We start from the raw sequence: 20,738 nt of genomic DNA, 5'->3' as shown, positions 1-20,738 counted from the left end.
AGTGGTGTCGTAAATAAGTTGCTCTAATAGTTAGGTACGACAGTGATTAATGAACTGTCAAGTGTCTAGTGTCAAGTGATTATGACAACTGATCAACTGTCAAGTATATAGTAGTCTCAATAGGGTCTCAATAATTAAAATACATAATATACCTTTCATCATGGCCTTGCCAGTATGAAAATTGTAAAATAAAAATACTACATCAAAAGAAAATGAAAAGGCGCTTAGGAATTGTTTTTTGTAGGGATCGATCATGAAGAAATTGTTTGTTTGAATTATTGGACTTGCTGAATCCAAGGTATCACTAGCTTTTGGTATTGCAGTAATACACGAGACAGCGTAATGCAATGGCTTGTCAAATGTCAAGTCAATGTCTTTGTCAGAAACATATTAGGAATCGCGTGGATTTTTCCAAATCAGAAATGTATTTAATAAATTGTTAATTATTTGTTGTACTAATTTGTAAGGATGGCGCGTCATCGTAATATAAGAAACAGAAGTTATTCAGATGATTACGACTACGAAGATGTGTATGGACATTCTGTTGAAGACGACGTTTGTTTATCTCCAAGTGATGCTGCACAGTTTTTGTACGATCGTTCGCAAAACCAGCACGCTATATCACAGTTTCTAGACTCTCATGACGATATACAAGAGGAGCCGGAAGATGATGACGTCGACAACTCACGCCCTGGGCTCGAGCGTCGGGAATCTGTGGACTTGAGGGGCTTGAACTTATCTGAAGAGGATGAAGCAAAACTTATGTCATGCTTGGATGAACTAAGAAACATTTTAGGTGATACCTTGTCTGATAATATTCTAATACAGGCAGTTTTGAAACACAGATTTGATTATACTAGAGCACTTGATGAAATATTAAATAATAATAAATCTGCTAATGACTTGTCAAATATACAACAACGTATCGATTCTACAAGGCCTAAAGTAGTTGTTGAACCACCTTTAGTTATTCCAGTTGTTGAGAAAGCCCCTCTTCCCATATCTACAGTAGACAAAACAGCAAAAGTAATTGCTTCCAAAATTGAAAAGACAACACCAGTAGTAAAAGGTTTTCAAATCAATGCAGATGGTAGTACAAATAGTAGACCTCAAACTCCCAGAGATCAGTCTCCTGCAGTGGAAAGAATACAATCTAGAAATGACAATTTAGATGATAGTAAGGCAACTCCAAAAGTTAAAGAAAGTAAAATAGATCCAAATACAAAATTTGCAAATGAAAGAGGTTCTGATAAAGAGCATTTATATATTGTTGTTATTGGGCATGTTGATGCTGGCAAGTCTACATTAATGGGACATTTACTTTGCAAGCTCGGTGAAGTCAGCCAAAGGACACTACATAAATATGAGCAGGAGAGCAAGAAGATAGGAAAACAAAGCTTCATGTATGCTTGGGTATTAGATGAAACTGGAGAAGAAAGAGTGAGAGGGATCACAATGGATGTTGGAAAGGCTCAGTTTGAAACAAAGACGAAAAAAGTTATTATATTAGATGCACCAGGCCATGCAGATTTTATTCCTAATATGATCACCGGTGCTGGACAAGCAGATGTGGCTCTTTTAGTAGTAGATGCTACTAGAGGTGAATTTGAATCAGGATTTGAACTTGGTGGACAAACTAGAGAGCATGCTTTGCTGGTAAGGTCACTTGGAGTAAATCAGTTAGCTGTGGCTGTCAACAAATTAGACACAACAAACTGGTCCCATGAACGGTTTAATGAAATTGTTAAAAAATTAAAAGCATTTTTAAAACAAGCAGGATTTAAAGACTCTGATGTTACTTTTGTGCCATGTTCTGGTCTGACAGGAGAAAATCTTGTTAAAACCCCAACTGAAGATGAATTACTGAAATGGTATAGTGGTCCTTGCTTGCTTGATGTTATAGATAAGTTTAATGTTCCAGAGAGACCTGTTTCAAGGCCTTTGCGAATGTCCATTAATGATGTTTTTAAAGGGACAGGGTCTGGCTTCTGTGTGGCTGGTCGAATAGAAACTGGAATACTAAATAAAGGTGATAAAGTATTGGTTTGCCCTTCCAAAGAGACAGCTGAAGTTAGAAGTCTTGCTATTAATGAGTTAACTACTAATGCATCATTTGCTGGAGATCAAGTTGCTGTGACATTGTCAGGGGTAGAAATGCAAAATGTATCAATTGGATACATATTGAGCGATCCTGTGAACCAAGTGCCAGTAACATCAAGGTTTGAAGCACGACTTGTAGTCTTCAATGTGAAAGTGCCTATTACAAAAGGCTATCCTGTACTATTGCATCACCAATCACTGGTAGAATCGGCACATATTAGTAAACTGAAAGCACTTTTGAATAAGAGCACTGGAGAATTAATGAAGAAAAAGCCTAGATGCTTAGGAAATAATTCAGTAGCCTTAGTAGAAATTGAAGTATGTAGGCCTATTTGTATGGAGCGATACAAAGATGTTAAGGAGTTAGGAAGAGTAATGTTACGTGTTGCCGGTGTTACAATAGCTGCTGGACTTGTCACCGAGATTTATACAGATTGATCTGATATTCTGTTTAATATTTGTTGGTCAAATGTAGCATTTCTGGCTTTAAATGAGAACACCCAATAGAAGGGAAATGTAAATTTCATATGGCTAAATATTTATATACAATATTGTATTGTGCTATACTTAATCATGATAATTATAAAATTTAAATTATATTTATGTCAATAAATACAAATTCTATGATTTTATTAATTGTCTTTTGTATTTATTTCGTTCTGCGTACTTATTCAGGTATCTGCTGTCTTTTTTGATATGGCAGAGCAAGCAAAGGAGCAGGTGGGCTACCTGATGTTAGTTGTCACCACAGCCTTGTTTTGCCAGCCTTATATACGCTCTTCCCTTTAAAGCCTCGATGGCGCAATACTAAATAAAAACGTGCCTTTTCAATTTTCTGTCCATAGTCGCGATGCATTTTATATGTTGCTGACATCTATCGGTGCTTTTATCACTGATGGGTGATATTTAATATTGAGAATATTTGAGTCTCAAAAGATTTCAAGTACAATAACAATTGTAATAGAATTACATAAAAGAATAAAATTTTCATTTGGAATAAGTTAATTTGTAATATATTGTACAATAGATAGATGATAGACCTATTGCGAGTGCGGTCCTTTATTTTTTGTCAAATATTTTTTTAATTAATATTATATTTTAGACACATTAGACACATTTTCCCTTTAATTGATTCATATTATTTATTGCTTCTTACCGATATTATTGATTTTGATTAAAGTTTTGTATATTTTTCCTATTCAGTCGAGTTTTATAGTCGACTAACAAAGCGTATTCACGTGAGAACGCCAAAGCCCAAGAGTAGTATAATGAATAAAATAAAAATACGTTCTACTCTTTGGACTATATTATGTTTTTGTCATTCTCCAGAATGGTTAAAAAAGTCCTCATGGAGATGAGGATATTCTGACTACATTGGAAAATAAACATTAAATCTTTATGTATCTACCCTCGTAATTATTGGTTTCTTATAATATTGTACACAGGAATAGGAACCTAACATTTCTATTGGCGAAAGGATTTTCGACAGAGTTTGTTCCACGGACGAAAGGTGTGATTGTTCTTTCTAGCTTCAAACTTTTTTAGTCGTTTTTCAAAAACAAAAAGGAATTCTATACTCGTGACTGATTTCCAAAACCAAAAAGAAGGAGGTTCTATGTTCGTGTGTATGTTTTTTTTGTATGTTGAACGACTAATTTTTAAATGTTAGATTTAGTTGGAAAGGGATGTTATGGGATGGGACTCCGGAAGAAAACCTGTAATCATCAGATAAAGATTTGATGATGTGATCTCCAGGAAATAGACGAAAAACTAAACATCTATGTAAATTTTAGAAGTTAATTTTGATCCACTGCCCGGATTTTGATTCAACTAAAAGTTTGCATACTTATGCAAGTTTAGAAAGAAAGAATAAACAATGATCTATCGATACAAACCCTACCAAATATTGGAATCCACAATACAAAAAAAATGTATATTTATTGTATTGTTATATGTACAGATGTGCAAATTAAATAGAGAAAAAATTACTCCTTTTTATAAATAATTAACGTACAGAAATGGTCTGATATTGTTTGATTATGTGTAAAGGTTTATATTTATAGCAAAAAGTAAAGTCTCTTCCCGCGTCTGTCCCTATGTATGTATGTATGTATGTATGTATCTTTAATATAATACAACGGATTTTAATGAGGTCCTTTTTTAGATAGAGTGATTGACGAAGAATGTATAATAATATATATTAAACATATATATTATAATTTTTGTAATTTGGAAATAACTTATAATTGTGTTTGTAATGTAGACATTGGAAACAGTTAAATATTCATTGAAAAAATCACCAATTTTCTTCTCCTCTAATGTAAGTATAACATTCAACGGTGCCATTATTTGTTTTGGCCGGGCATCTGGTGCTAGTTCAACTAAACGAACCTCCTGTCGTAGGAATATAGCTCGTAAGTCGAGGCCGACTCGTGAAATTTAATTTCCTACTCATTTCCCAACAGGCGTTATTCAATGTTTGGTTACTTGAATTGGTTTTTACCATTCAGTATTTGTATAGATCTAGCTTTGAATGTTTTGCCTTTTTATCAATAACGTCACAGAGACGTTGCCGTACATATTAAATAAAAATATTTATTTTTTAAGTACATAATATTGTCTGTCTGTCTATGAAAATAAAATAATTGTTTTGTAAGTCATGCACGATGTTAAGAATATCTTATTATTTCAGGAAATTCAAATTTTATATCTTAATCAACATTTGACCAAATGATTTTGTTGTATTTTCAATTAAAACTAATTAGTTAAAAATAAGCAAGCTTAATTTAACACTAAAGTGTAACAGTATTACCAGATCCGACGGTGTTTGTTTACGATTTTAGTCTTTATTATTTTTCATTTTCTCGCTACTTTTTTCGTTATATGAGTTGGAAACACTTTCTTTTCCTAATTTTCGTTTTGTCCGCGTAGGTACGTCGTAAATCTTATAAACATTATATAAATTTAATAAGAGGTCCTATTTACATTTCGTGATATATATTTTTATGAATTGTCAATTGACTACGTAACTTTATTCAGACAATTCGAATATACAATTTAGCTCTTCAACGGGTAAAGAAAAAGTAACGCATAATATTTCGTTTGTGTTTTTATGTGTATAGGCGATATACGTGTGTATAGGATTTATTTATACATATGTAGAAACGGATATTTAAGTGTGCAAGTAAGGTTTTTATCTAATCTTCTAAGAACATTAAATCCGGTTACTTCTTCCTCCGTCTTATTGCTTGTCTTGTTTATTTATTAAGCTTGCTTAATATTGAATATTACATAATATATTGGCTGGTTACTGCCTATAACGTGCAGTATCACCGATATGACTGCAATTAATAACTTATTAATATTAATAATTGTCCAAATAAATTCATTAAATCATTATGAATATTTTATATAAGCTGTATAGGCTAGTTCGTTCAATATGTTATAGACTTACAAAGCGCTAATTAATTAAACTAACAACGCTAGACAAGAACTAATTGACTGCAAGTTATTCGAGGCCACAAGAGTATGTAGTAAACCGCTTGACCGTCTAATCTTATTATTTAGCTTGGCTTACAAAGTTACAAGAGTTCAAGTTAGAACTAACATTAAAGATAATGGAGTTAAAATTTATAATCTAAAATTTGGTTTTGAATTTCGGCTGTGGCGGCTTATTATAACAGAGAGAGACGATCTTCTAATTATTATTGTTTAGCTACAGAATAGGTTAGATAATATTTTACAGTGCACTTATACAGTATGTGCAGAAATATGACTTGATTAAATAGTAATTTACATTTGGACATATTATTTATATATTATTAGTATTTTCTTGTGTTTGATGTGAATACGCGAGTATTATACATTTAGAAATTAAAGACTTTTTAACGGATTTTAAACGCGATTTATTCGTTATACTATTAATCCGACGTTTCGAACACTTTACAGCGAACGTAGTCATGGGGAGACTCTTATATATTAGACTATATATTATTAATCAATCAACAATAATATATAATTTTATACACTATTGAGCTTAAAAAGACAAAATTATTTAATCAATACAGATTACACATATTAAATTTTTATTGTTGATTGATACAGATAACATATTAAGGACTATAGTAGGTACTACCTATTATAGTATGTATTTTCATAACATTGAAGGAAAACAATGCAACATCTGCAAATACAGTTCGCTAAAACAACCTTAGATTAGGTATTATTTATTGATTACTAATCATCAAAAGCAGGCCGTGAGACTTTGACAATTATAGCTTTTGCAATACGCATATCTTATATATATCTAATAAACCTTAATGAGTATAACTTTTACAATTAACTTAAATATTTAAATAACTTTTCAATAACATCCAGTACAGTTGACGCTACCTTTCATGTAAGCGTCAACTTTTGTCTATAAAATCGTATTCAAGAGAAAATCGATAAGTGATTCAGAGTGAAACACAAGTTCGCGGTAACTTCTACGGGATCTTAATATGCGAGAGCGTTCAAAGTGCTATTTACACATGCAGACTAATTGCTTATGCGAACTTAGTTCGTAGCATTAAATATGATGTAGGGTTATAGAAAGAAAATATTCATATTTTTTAACCTTACCATACAAAGAATGAGTACCTAATATGTTATGGAAGGTAATTTTATGTTGGACCGGACAACCGAGATATTGGATCACTTGATACACATTTGTAAAGGGCCAGTAAATATGTACCATTTTTAAGGGATGAGGGACAAGGATCAAGAAAGGACTGGAAAGGAAGAGGAAAAGCAAATGGGCCTTCGTGTGACGTATCCTTATCTCTATTACTATATATCTATGTCAATCTCTGCATCTGTTACAATCGCTTTGTACCTTATTATTTATTTATTAATTGTCTGCCTTGCTATGCATTTTTTTAATGTAGACAATATAATAATAGATTCCATTCATTAAAATAAATAAAAGTTTATATTAGAAAGCCGCGTGTTTTGATAGACAGGGGTAGTCAGAGTACCTAGATATATGATTGAAGAGTTTTGTTAAACTTTCTGTATACGCCTTAAGACAGCATGCAATACTGATAATGTTCTCCGTGACATACATCATTTCCCACACTTTGAATGAAGGATATCATGATAATTATAGGTAAGTTGATATTTTGTAGGCATCGAAAAGCCCAGTCATTGTGCCTATTAAGTAAGTTGGACTATGTGCACTATAATATTATAGAGAGGAAAGATTTGTACGTAAATATGTTTGTAAAATAAAAACTGATTTACCGATTTCAAAAATTCTTTCACCATTAGAAAGCTTCATCTTCACTGAGTGACAAAGTCTACATGTATTACGGACGAAATGGGGTCGAACACATAGTTTCTATAAAAGGGAAACATTGTAATTATGAGCATTTCTACCTGTTTTTTACTTTTCTTCATAGTTTCCTCACGCTTCCTTCATATTAAGCAGGGAATTATTTGTTGAATAACGCACTGCATATTGTATATTTACTAAGGAGTTCCTATAGTGAGAGGTAAAATGGCATCATATATCACCTGTCACATGTAATGTAGACAGAGGATTCCCTCGCTCCATAAGCTAGCAACTATTTCAGGATATCACAACTATACATATTTATTGCGAGATTTACAGTAACATATCATTTTAAAAGAGTTGAATACAGTAGCGATATTGCCTAAAAAAATGATATTATACAATTTTTACATCTTGTTTCGTAAAGTAGGTATGATAATATAATATATTAAAAACTCTTATGTAATTCATGCAGTAAAAAATTAAACAGGAAAGGGCAACAATACAAAACTTGACTATGGATAATATCGTTCAATTATAATCCTACATTGTTCAATGTGAAAGTTTGTAAGGATAAATAAATAGAACGCGTGATGAAGGTTTGTAAGTAACTCATGTAGAGAAAATTTGGACAAAATTTTTGTGTGATATATGATTTGTTAACAAATGGATTTTATTATTTTTTTTTTAATTGGGCATTAGCTAAAAGCTAGAACTTATAAATATTTTAGAAGTAAAATTTTTAGTTTAAAATATATGCGTTACTTAATAAATAAGCTGTGTAATTATAACCTAACAGCGCTTGTTCTATAAAGGTATAATGTTTTATGAATCATGATTTCAAACAATTATGAAATTAAACAAAACTGCTGCAGCCTTCACGATCACAAGATCACTAGTTTGAGGCATATTGAGCATTTGATATATGTAGGTATTTCGTGAAGTCAAGTAGATTAAAAAAATCGACAAATGCGGTGCGTTCCTTTTTGAAAATACATAACGGTTTTTAAAGCTTGGCAATACCCAGATCTCATTTTTAGTAATTTAGAGCTAATAAGCATCGAGCTTGCAAAGATATTTTTACAATAGACAACTTATACTCTCTTATCAGGGTATCACTTGTAGTTATATATCTTATGGTACATGATAGCAATATTTTCAATTAACATTCCGCCCGCGGCTTTGCTCGTGAGGAGTATAAAGTTTGTACCTGCTTGGTGGAATTTAGATGAAATTAGATTTATTATAGGTATCATCTCATTGAAAGGAATAGATAGATTACATCTATGGCTTACAAAATCGTGTGTTATTACATAAATAAACATTATTTACAGTGCAGCCGCATGTCTAAGTCTGATGCACAGGTTGGGAACATTGTTATCAAGTCGGTACGTTCCGATTTTCGATGTGAACCGAATCAGTCAACCAGCCACGCGGAAATGCGGGCCCGGTCCTTGTGACAGCCGCCCTTGGCAGCGCGTTCCCACAACTGGATGGAAATTTGATCAAAAATAAATTAACTGTATCCTATACAATCAATAAATATTAAAAAAGTTTAAATAAATTAATGTTTTTAAAAGAATATAAAAGACTTAAATATAGCAATAGATTACCCAACTTAATAATTTTTTTCCCGACAATTTCATATTAAACTAGGGAGGGATACCAAATGTATAATTATATTATGTATGCTACACTATATAATAAAAAAACCTGCAACAAAATATGTTCCAAGTTTTATAGTGACAAACGGCGAGGAGCGACTTTGTTATAAAAGTATATAAAGTATAGAAAAACTGGTTTTGTTAATTCCATAATAAAATCATTACTACGTCGCTTACATGCTTTACGCATTTTAAAATCCTATTTCTTTCCAAATAGGTCTAAGATACTGACTTCAATAAAAATTACAAATATTTTATTGCTTTATTGGCTATACTTTATGGCGGGAAAATCCGCTTGTGATCGCCCACATCTCAATTTAAGTCATCCGGTCTAATGTTTCTCTTTGTTTTTGAGAAGTGTTAAAATTTAGGTGGGTATCTATTTTTAGAATTATATATAAGCACATTACATAAGAAATTACTAAAAAACATCATGCTCGAAAGTTGTATGCATTTTTGCAGACTGAACCAACACTTAAAAATTTATTAACGGAATGGATGGAAAGATGTTTCATTTTCAAGAATCTCTAATACTTATGTACAGTGTTATTCAATGAAATCATCATTAAACATTTTAAACTTTAAAAGATTACAAATTATGCTTTTTTTTGAACTGCATTTACTAGCGGAACTCTTTGTGGCGAATGTATTTTTCTCATAGTCCATATTTGGATAGGTATGTTAAAAAGTTTTTTCCAAATGCTTAATAGGTGAAAATTGTCAAATGGTGTTGGTAATTAAATAATTTTAACATTCACCCATAAATTTAATATATTTTAAAAGACCTTTGTTTTTAAATTTTTTTAATTTCATCCAATCTAAAATAAATAAGTTAAAGTTCCTTTATTCCTATTCATTGAGAGTAAAGTTGGATACCATACCTACTACTTAAACTAAGGGGTAGTTTCTCGAGTCTTAGTTAAAATTACTTCGTGGGGTAATTCGAAACTGTGTTCTAGTGGCTCGATATTGTATACTATTGTTTAATAATTTAGGACAAGTTTTAACCAAGTATTGGAAAATTGAACCTTTTGAATACATCATTGCAAATCCACCTAAATTCATATGTAAGTGCTGTCATTCAGATTCGGGACGTTTAAAGGGCATAAAAGACCGGAAATAGACCTCTCACAGAGTGGAAACGCAGCACCGAATTAATAGAGGAAATAGGTTATTGAGCTACACATGCGTCTACTCTACATTTTACATGCACGGTAAAAAATTAGGGCCTGTACCGATTGATGGGTAACCAATATGGGATCGTAATTCCAACAACAAAGTGATTATAACTTTTATAATATAAATTTTGTATTTTGTTCTCTATGTTTTTAAAATAGTTATAATTATAAATACAATATTTGATCCTAAAATATATATAAGTTAAGGTACTAGCATTAGGTTGTCCGTTGTTAAGGCATTAGAAATTAATTATTTATTTCGAAATGTGAGTAGTAGTTTATTTTATTCCAATTATTTAAAATTCCGATAAGAGCAGTGCCAATATTTATTAAATCTTTAATTTAAATATCTGAATCTACCCAAAGCACGGACAAAAACCATTAACAAAACTTGCCCATTAGCAATAAAATACGTCCTATGTTCAATTTAATTTGTATTTTAGTGACATCGTTGTTATCTTGAAAATCGGAGCTCTTTGATTCGAAAATTATTTTTGCATGTATTTAAAAAACCACATATGTCACGTGATACGTTGATATAAGCTTTGGTGGCGCCAATACTCACATGAAATAAAAAAAAAACAAATTGAATTTATTTAGTTATTCGTTCTTTATCCACATTTTTTTTTAACTGATATTGACGGTCTCGGACGGAACTCTGTATGAGGATGACTGACTTTTTAATGAACACGAATTCTTTTTGGTATAATGAATGCATTTTTAAAGAAATCTTATCAGTCGTAAGATCTTCAATGGATTCATATCGACTACAATTTACTTGGATTTGTACATTGCAAGCTCATAGATGCAGTGGCATAGCGCGGGGTGGGGGGGCAAGCTTAATTTAGATACCAATGTAGAATTCAACATTGAAACCGTTATGGACATATTTTTCTATTTGGATGTAACATTTCTTGGAATGCACGTTTACGAACTGATTATTAATAACTTTTTTTCAAATTAAAAAAACGAAAACTCATTGTTTTGATAGAATAAAGCGGATGAGATATTCATATGCACATATTTTATAAGAATTCTTATGACTAGAGCACTTGATTGTGAATGCGTTTAACACCATTTTAAAAACTTTTTCCACTTCACGAGTTTGCGTTCCATCATTAAAAAAAAAAGTCGTAAGTCTACTCTGTTTCTTCTGTATTAGATATTAGTTTTTTGGTATTGATTCTTGGTCCTTATATTCCTAACAATACGGTTACAAATTAAATACACTTTTAAGAATACTTATACACTAACAGGAAGAATATTTATAATTTTCTAGAAGTATACAAAAGCGGCAGTTTTTTTATTGTCATCGATCCTGATTAACCCTCTCAATCTTGAAAATAACTTAGACGATTAATCTGCGTCTTTGAATATTAGTGGATACATACCATACACACGATTTGAAAGTGATACATACCTTCTATACACTTTTTAAACAACAATATGCACATGCAACAATGCAACATAACAAAACGCCTTTCCCACACGTCATAATATTTTATTTGCATACTTTCATATCCGAACGGGTTGAAGAGTCGTAAACCGCCTACAATGCGCCGCCCGCATGATCGATTCCCGCGCTTATTGCGATAGCTGCGGAAACAATGTACTCGAAAATATTTACAACTATTTTCTACAAGTTTATTTAAAGCACACGATAGGGAATCTAATGTTCTCTTAGCTTTTTCACAATATTCAAATTTCGAATAATGAGTCGTCTAATAAAAAAATTGCTTGTGTTAAGAGATTGTCTGAAATCTATTCTAAAAATTCAAGCATTTCAAGGCCTCCTTAAAATATTCGGAGTTAGTTTTATTCCTTACTAACCACCCTTTTAACACCTGCAATGGAAATGACATAAATATATCTCTATATTATATTCTCGTGTTACAATGTTAGTTACCATATTCTACCAAAAGGGCTGGAACGATTCTCACGAAATTTTATTTGCATATCAGTTAGGTCTGATAATCGGCCGACATCTATTTTTTCATACCCATAAATTACAAGAGTAAGGTAGAACAGTGTTTGCCTGGTCAGCTAGTAACATATAAGTATAAGCAGCATAAGCTGTAATCCCTACTTTTTTATCCCTGCTATCCCCTACTAATATCATAAATGCGAAAGTTACTGTCTCTGTCTTTCTGTATATTCTTCAGGACTAAACTACTGAACTGAATTGTATGAAATTTGGTACAGAGATAAATTTGAGACCCGAGAAAGAGTATATGATAGTTTAGAAATACCGAAATCCCATGGGAACGGGATCTATGCGGGTATAACCCTTGTACTGTATATACTTTCCTTTGATCACTTGAGAGAAACACGGGCTAAAGCTAGTACATTCCTTAGTATATGAGTTCATTTCTTGTTTTTCTCATGTTATAAGTGTTGCGGTTTTATATTTTACCGAAGTCGACAAAAACGAAGAAGGTTCTCAATTCGACTATAATTTTTGTGTTTATAACTCAATGACTATTTGCGTTTCTTAGGATGTGTCCATTGATGTATTTTTGGTCCCATTTTAAAATATAAAGTAGACCCTCTTCCAAAGATCGTTGGTGTCCATTTTTGTAGAAAAAGATTAATTCGTGCAGAAATCTACTTATATATTTTTATATATCAACCATAGTTGAATAATGCTAGATATATTCTATTTGCATGGCTGTCCTTGATCCTGACATACTTGAATTGGTTTCCCGAATAGTGAGTCAGTACCCAATTACAATATTCAATGCTAAGGATGTCCCATTCATCGTTCGACTTAAGAGTCTCTAAATAGGCCGTAAGTCTGTGTCTATTTAAATCAATGCCATTTTTGTCGCCATTCATTGAAGGCTATGAATCCTTATTAGGACACACGAAATTAACATACTAACATATTATTGTTCATTGTATTAAAACAATGTACAAATATATATAAAATAAATATAAAACAAATATCTAAAAAAGTGGAGGTAAAAATATTCCCATTTGCAGACAATTCTAGAGGGTTTAGTTTAAAATAAATCACTATTTCCATAAATCGAACAGCATTGTTCCAATGCAAACATGACGAATTTCGGCCATGGATGGCACTTACACGTGGATATACATAATTCCCCGACGTTTAGGTCACTTAATAAAATTTAAACAGCACTTTATCACCACGCGAGCATAATACTTTCAAACGTTTGACCGTTACATACAATAACGTAATTTGTGAAAGCAGTTATGCTAATTTATTGATATTTTTATACTTCTACGGCGCTCGGATGACAATGGCCGTACAAAATTGGTAAGATAAAGGCATTTTTATAGGATTATTTGAAATATTGACCTCGGGTCAACGTATTTTCCTATTTACAAAATCTTTTAAGCAAGTGACAAAACGTTATTTAGGAAAATAGCATTAGGTAGATTGTATGATATAATTTAGAATAGTTACAAATGTTTTTAAATACACGAGTCAATAAAAAGTACATACTTACATAAGTGCTCGCCTGCCAACTTTGGTGGGCCGTAATTAGAACCAGACAGAATTACACTTTCAAAAATCATAGCAAGAAACTTTCAGGCGGCTTAAATATAATTCTCCATTGACAATATTATAATTAAAAAGAAATAGCCTAATAAATCAATTAAGGAATTTGTTTCTCTATGTGTGAAATAATGTTAACATTATTTCGGTTCGATTCAGTTTTATACTTCTAATATTGCTAAAGGTGCTAGTATGTTTTCACACGAGAAGTATTTGATATACCAGTATTTATCAATATGCAAAATATAATTGGTATTAGTACCCATCATCATAAAACTTAATTGTTTAAACACTTGCAGTAGACATAACTAATTAGGTTTCAAGGTTTACTGTCGATGCCAAACTAAATGGTCAAGTTCAATGACCTAGCCAATGTCATGGTCAATTTACATCTCAATTAAAGTCTAGCGTGCTAAAAACTTATGATAAACGAGCGAATCGCCATCATGTCTGCAAAAGCTTTTTGAAATTGGTTTTGCTTTAACTTCATACTTATTTAGTACTAGCTGCGCCCCGCGGTTTCGACCGCGTAAGTCCGTATCCCCTAGGAATATCGGGATACAAAGTTGCCTATATGTTATTCCAGTTGTCCAGCTATCTACGTACCAAATTTCATTACAATCGGTTCAGTAGTTTTTGCGTGAAAGAGCAACAAACACACACACATCCTTACAAACTTTCGCATTTATAATATAAGTAGGATTGGCTGTAACCTGCGGTGTCACTCGCGCGGTTCTCGGGTAAAAAGTAGCCTATGTGCTAATCCAGACTATACTCTATCTCTACCAAATTTCATACAGATACAATAAGATATTGTCGCTCTTTTTAAAATCGCGATTGCGCTCGCCTATTCATTCATTTGTTTATTCATTACATCGCTTAGGCATGCATTCGTTCAGAGATTACTATAGTTACTAAAGTTTTTAATGAACAGAAGAATATATTTCATTGAAGATGAAAATCCACGCAAAGACGCTTAAGCACTTCATCATTGAATAGTGGTAAAACTGTTATGATTTTAAAACAGTAGTTCTAAAGAGTTTCTTGCCAGCTCTTCTATGAGTATTTTGAGAATTCAAGAACGGTTTTAAAAAAGTCTTTTTGAATAAAAAAATGTTTGTGTTTGGGTTTGAAGCAACCAATTATAGAGGAATTCAATCTGATTGATCTAACAACTAAAAAACCAGTAGTGTATAATTTGTAGTCAATTAAGGATAATGTACATTTTTCAATATATTATATACTTAACATATTTCACACAAAAATGTACATTTATAAAAAATTTGCGTGTCAGATAAAATCTTTACATTTTCTATGCAAATTAATTTACAATTAAACATAATAGGCGATTGTTAAAATTTGGTTTCGCTATTATTGCTTGGGTATTTTTAATAATTTAGAAACCTTTATATTAGCTTTATTTCCATTGGGTATTTCCTACATCTACGATACCTAATTTGTGTTAACTAGCTTTGACCTACGACTTTTCCTTGATATATATATTATATGACATCTATACTGTGTTTATACTCTATATAGAATAATATATATAAATAGATTTATGATTTTATAATTAAATTTGTAATACTATTATTATTTTTACGTTATGATATACGGTAATGCAGGCAATTGAGCTGAACATTCGCAGAGGTAGTAAGGAACAAACTGTATTAATAAACAGATTGATGGAATAAAGCATTAAGTGATTTAAAAAACACAAAAATGTTAAGTTTCAACCCCAAGCGGAGACATATGTTTGTAGTTTGTCAAGCAATAAGATTGAGCAAATTTGAAGGAATACGCATGCTATGCATATATGTATTTGCAGCTTCTTAGTAGCTTCATATACTTGTAGTTGTAGTGATACTTATATAAAACTTATATGTTTTCTTACTCGCATTTACGATTTCTCAGAGACTTATGGTAAACCGACGTCAAAACGGTGACTAACTGACAGGCAGTTAAACAAAGCACAAGCTAAAAAAAAAGCATTTTTAATATAATATATCCTAACAATGTTTTTGTGATGGCAAGCAGAATGTATTGGTCTGATGGTCTGTCTGTCGATCGTTGACCCGTCTACAATTTCGCATTGTCCGATCCACCGCGCTTCATTTGTGCGATAGCATCTCAGAAGGATTGCGTCATGGCATGTTACTGTCATGATACCATCATAATATGATATTAGAAATGGTCTGTCGTTTATCATGGATTAAGAAATCTATAGTTTTGTAATATAGCTCTGGATATAACTGGTTAAGTCCGGTCACTTAAAGTAAAGTATATATAGATCTTTGGAGCATTTTAAGTGACGGATTTTTATTATGTACCTATGAGGATTTATAAAACTTATTTTTTTTTTAATTAAAAAGAATTTAATGCTCACTAATATTCTAGGCTAGGATAAACTTCTAATTCTTGTTGTTTGTTTTCTCAAAGAAGTTAAGAAGTTGGCGAATACTAATTTAAAGTTAGACGTTACATAAATATGACTCCTCCTGTTATAAATAATGAAATTATTTTCATGATGATATTCCTTTTTCTAGTTTTTTGTATACGTAATTTGTCTTGTTGTCATACGCAGCATAATTTAACTTGCTCAAAAACGTATAAATACGTATTTTTAATTGGCAACAAACTTTCGGATTTGCAGTATAAGTAGGGAGAATAATAAAAATAATCACTATTCAAAGCTTGGTCAGCCAAAACAGTGCCAACCACAACACTAATTTGAAACTGAACTAAAATTTCGATAGCAATATATTTATCACATAAATAGGCCACATTAATTAGTGCAAAATTAAAGCATGTTGTATCTAAGAGAGCGGCATGTGGGTAACTCGCACTATGCAGTAATCGCTGCTTTATGACAACAATCGTGCCGCTAATTACGAACTCTTTATACTCCACTATTGCTTTTTACTTTTATTTCCACTTCCCACAATATTCTGTATAATTGTTGCCTTCATGTAATGAGCTTTGTTAACCCTGCTCTTTATATTTCTTTTGTAGCGTTGATTGTCTGTTATATAGCTAGTCATTAGCACAGGTTATTCAAGCGTATCTAGATCTACACAAATTTATGAAACGTGGTAAAGTTTGTGTTTAAATAACACCCAATTATATGACCCACATTAAACATAATAATAATGCTTCGTAAAAGACATATAATTAGATTTGTATGTGGAAGTCGAGAAAGCTTCGGCACGAACTGGGCCCACTCGCACCGGGGAAGTACCACACCCCCAGATTGAAAAAATGTCCATGGTGGTGGTGGTGATTGCTTATCATCAGGCAAACCACCAGCCCAGTTACCCGCTATAACACAAAAAAAAAATATTTGTTTGTTTACTTTATTTATACTTTCGTGATGTAGAATATGATCTCTATTAGCGATGTTCTCTTAATGCCATTATAAGTAGACCTTGCCATTTTTCCCTCGACCTAAATTGTTCATACAATATGTACCTTTATTTGTCAATTTAATATACCGTGAAGGTCGGACAAGGGAAGAATGAAAATGATGGACGAAATGAGGCCTATTTATATAAAAACGCCTCAGTTAAAGAACATCCTATTCGTATTTCAATTTGCCGCGATTCGATCTGAATCTTAATTTGGATAAAATAATGTAAAATAAAATGTATTTTTTTTTACCTTCGTTACTTTACACTTTTTTCCTTAAAAAACTTTAAAGTAGTGCAAAGTGCTTAAACATTAAATATTTTAAATGAATTAAAATAAAACCATTGGTGTGAGTACGATCAATATCTTATACGACAATAATTTTGAGTGTCGAAAGAAAACATTAACAGTACTGAAAAATTACGTATGTCCATACTTATTAAATAATTCTATTTTTTTATGTCATAGCGAGGAATTGAGCTGCTGGTTCGCCTGATGGTAAGCGAATCACTTTCGCAGAGATAATGCCTCTGCGAATGCGCTGCACGTCTTTAGGGAATAAGTATATTAGTTTTATTAGTATTGATGACGTGAAAGAAGGAATGGAGTGGGTTGTGATCTGGTCCAATTCGTCCCGAAGCGTGCTTGACTCCCACATTCATTATTGTTTTTAGGTTACAAAGAGTGAGAGATATTTAAAAGTGTGTCACCCTTTAAGCTGTTAATGTAGGAATACTCTCTAATTGTTTTCATGGTAACTAGAAACAAGAGCTATAGTGGGGTCTCTTCACACCGACCCAAGAAACGAGAGTTTAACCTAGAGTTTTTATAACCTATTTAAGTTTGTATCAGGCCACTTAGATTTATTTACAATTACACTTTGTTAATGTAGGTACATTGTTGATTTAAAACATTAAAAAAAAACACGTTTTGAATAAGGTGATTACTGATTACCTACGCGCTTAAGAATAGATATAAACAAATTTTGAAATAATTAAATAATAAAAAAAAAAAAAAAATTGTGCTTGATTTTTTTTTATTGCGCGAGTGAACCCGTGACTTTCGTGTCACCAAGTAACCACGTTCGCTGACAAGTGTTAATAATTGCGGGATATTTTTTTTATTATTAAATGGCGTTTAAAATGAGTTAAAGAGTTTTTACTTTCAATACTTTAATCTTTTTCTTATAAAACTTTAAAGAGTGCAAATAAAAAGACTGGCTCACATGGTAAGGATCCTTCAATCTAATTGAATTTTTTTTTGCACAATCTTTTGGGCTCGAACCAGTAAGTTTTTGATTAGTACTAATTTAAAAAATACTATGCGAGTTTTGGCGAAAAAAATATTTGTATAAAAGCCAACTAGTGTGAAGGTTCTCTACTGTTTACAAAGATATCATGTTACAGGCTTTCTCTTCCTCATTCACGTGATGGCTCAGTTGGTTTCAGCGATGTCGTCATGTTGTTACATTACTGTTATTAAATGCACTTAGATAGCGTTGTGAATACAATGTACTACATATGCCATTCATTTGTTTAATATACTCATTGTACAATTTAATTCACGTGTGTGTTTTAATTTAACAATTAGCTGTAGTTGGAGGCAACGTCTTAGTTGACTTTAAAACTCAAATCCACAATATTTACTAGAAATGAATAAACTCTTTGTTAATTAAGAGTAATAGCCAAATTAATATTTATTAAATCTCTTTTGTTGACTGACAAATGCTATGGTTTATGGTTATCAATAGGCAAGTATCTAACATGTTTTGTATTGCCAGTGGCGACATGTAGGTCTATTAGTATTACACAAATTAATGGCTCCTAAGATAAACTATCACCGCTCATCATTAGGCGCCAACGTAATGAATGCTTGAAATCTATTATAATTAATTTTTATTAGTGTTGAGGTGAAGTAATTTGTTCAATAAATTGTACATATGAGATTGAAGGTTCTGGTTGCGCAGTTTAGTTTCTCTGCTATATATTATTATCTACATTAAGATAAAATACGGTGTTCTATCAATGAGTATTGGATAAATGAAAAATCAAGTATTTCAATTGAAAATTAAAGAAAATAGTTGTACTAAAATGTCTTGTAGAAATTTAGTGCCAGCTTATTTTTTTCTTGAAATAAATAACGCTGTGTACAATCCTCAGTACAAACATTTTAAGGTACATCATAAATAATTAACAATTTTTTCTATTTTAATAACGTCAAAATTAAATAAATTAATGTTTCAATTTAAATGACAAACATTTCACTTTGGAAAATGCGACTATCATCTTATTAATTTCCTAATAGATTTTACAAGTAAATAATAATCATGGTAAATGAACTGACTTTAATGAATAGAGTGGTGGAGTTTACGAGCACGTATTTATGGATAATGTAAACATCATTAAACTCAAATGACACGAAATGATAAACGGTGCTGGGAATCTAATCTGTACAATCGATGAATGAACTTTTCGTGAAGCACGTGGGTATAAGCGAGATAAATTAAAACTATGTATAAGGGTTGCCACTTAACCATTAAATTTTTTCTCAGGTACAACTCGTATTAATTTTCATGTCTTTGAAGAATAAGTCAATCGATATATCATATCTCTATACATTGTTGCAACTCCAACATATACACACACATATTACGCGTACTATATATTATGGATAATAATAATTAAATGAACTTTACCTTTATATAAATGAAGTTCCTGCATAATGTTTTCTACGTAAGTTAAATTCGATAAAATATGTCAGTTAAAATTATATATATATAAATTCAATAAGTTAAACTTTTTTTTCAATGTATTATTAAAAAAGAAAAGGTAAGTTGTTGTTTTATAAATAAATTATTTAATATCATGTCAGTGAATTCTATATGCTCATAGATAATAGAATACAATAGGGATGAGTTCATTTTTGTAAACAGACAACCGTCAACTATGCACTGCAACTAACATACCAAGTTTTATGTCTGCGACCGTTTAGAGTGCTCGTAAACATATCTTAGCCGCCCACGACCTTAACTTCAATTTGCTTTACGTTAATCTCGAGAAAGCAGCTGATTAATGCTTTTGTTAAGCTAATGAGGCTCGTGCCGAGTTCTTAAATCAATAGACGTATGCCCATGAGCCGTTCTTATGTCGCAACTAAATAAATATATAGTTTACGTACCTATGATAACTTAAACTCCAAATTATATATCGTAGCATTTGCAGTTTAGAGTTAAAAAAAAGGATTTCTTTGATCGTAATCTGTTTTATAGATACAAAATTAGATGTATAATTATAATGCCTAGTTCGTAATATTCAAAGCTTTGCAGCCCATAAAGTATTCAACACATCCATTAAATATCGAAGTTTAAAATATAATTTCCTCTCAGAAACGTACATTATCATTTATGGAAAACCTTTTTTTAAATATTGACATAAAAATATCATACAGCACGATAAAGCGATAACCATCTAATGTAAATACATATAGTCCGGTCAATTTAGACCAAAAAATGAGGGTGAAGTTACATAAAGTCCCAACAAGCTGAATTTCTGTGATGT

At 31.6% G+C, this 20,738-nt stretch overlaps 2 protein-coding genes across 2 annotated transcripts in view; both read left to right on the top strand.

Moving 5' to 3' along the window:
- The window catches only part of LOC119830267 (division abnormally delayed protein), a 176,027-nt gene that overhangs the window by 138,092 nt on the left and 17,197 nt on the right, over positions 1-20,738 (top strand). The window lies entirely within an intron of this gene.
- LOC119830265 (HBS1-like protein) lies at positions 357-2,732 on the top strand. Its single transcript, XM_038353221.1, has one exon. It carries the CDS (start codon positions 469-471, stop codon positions 2,536-2,538), a length of 2,070 nt encoding a protein of 689 aa, XP_038209149.1. The 5' UTR covers positions 357-468; the 3' UTR covers positions 2,539-2,732.

Source organism: Zerene cesonia, chromosome 11, assembly GCF_012273895.1.
Source record: "Zerene cesonia ecotype Mississippi chromosome 11, Zerene_cesonia_1.1, whole genome shotgun sequence".
In the NCBI taxonomy this organism is placed as follows: Eukaryota; Metazoa; Arthropoda; class Insecta; order Lepidoptera; family Pieridae; genus Zerene; species Zerene cesonia.
Note: the sequence above shows the minus strand (reverse complement) of the source record. Positions and strands in the feature narration are given on the sequence as shown.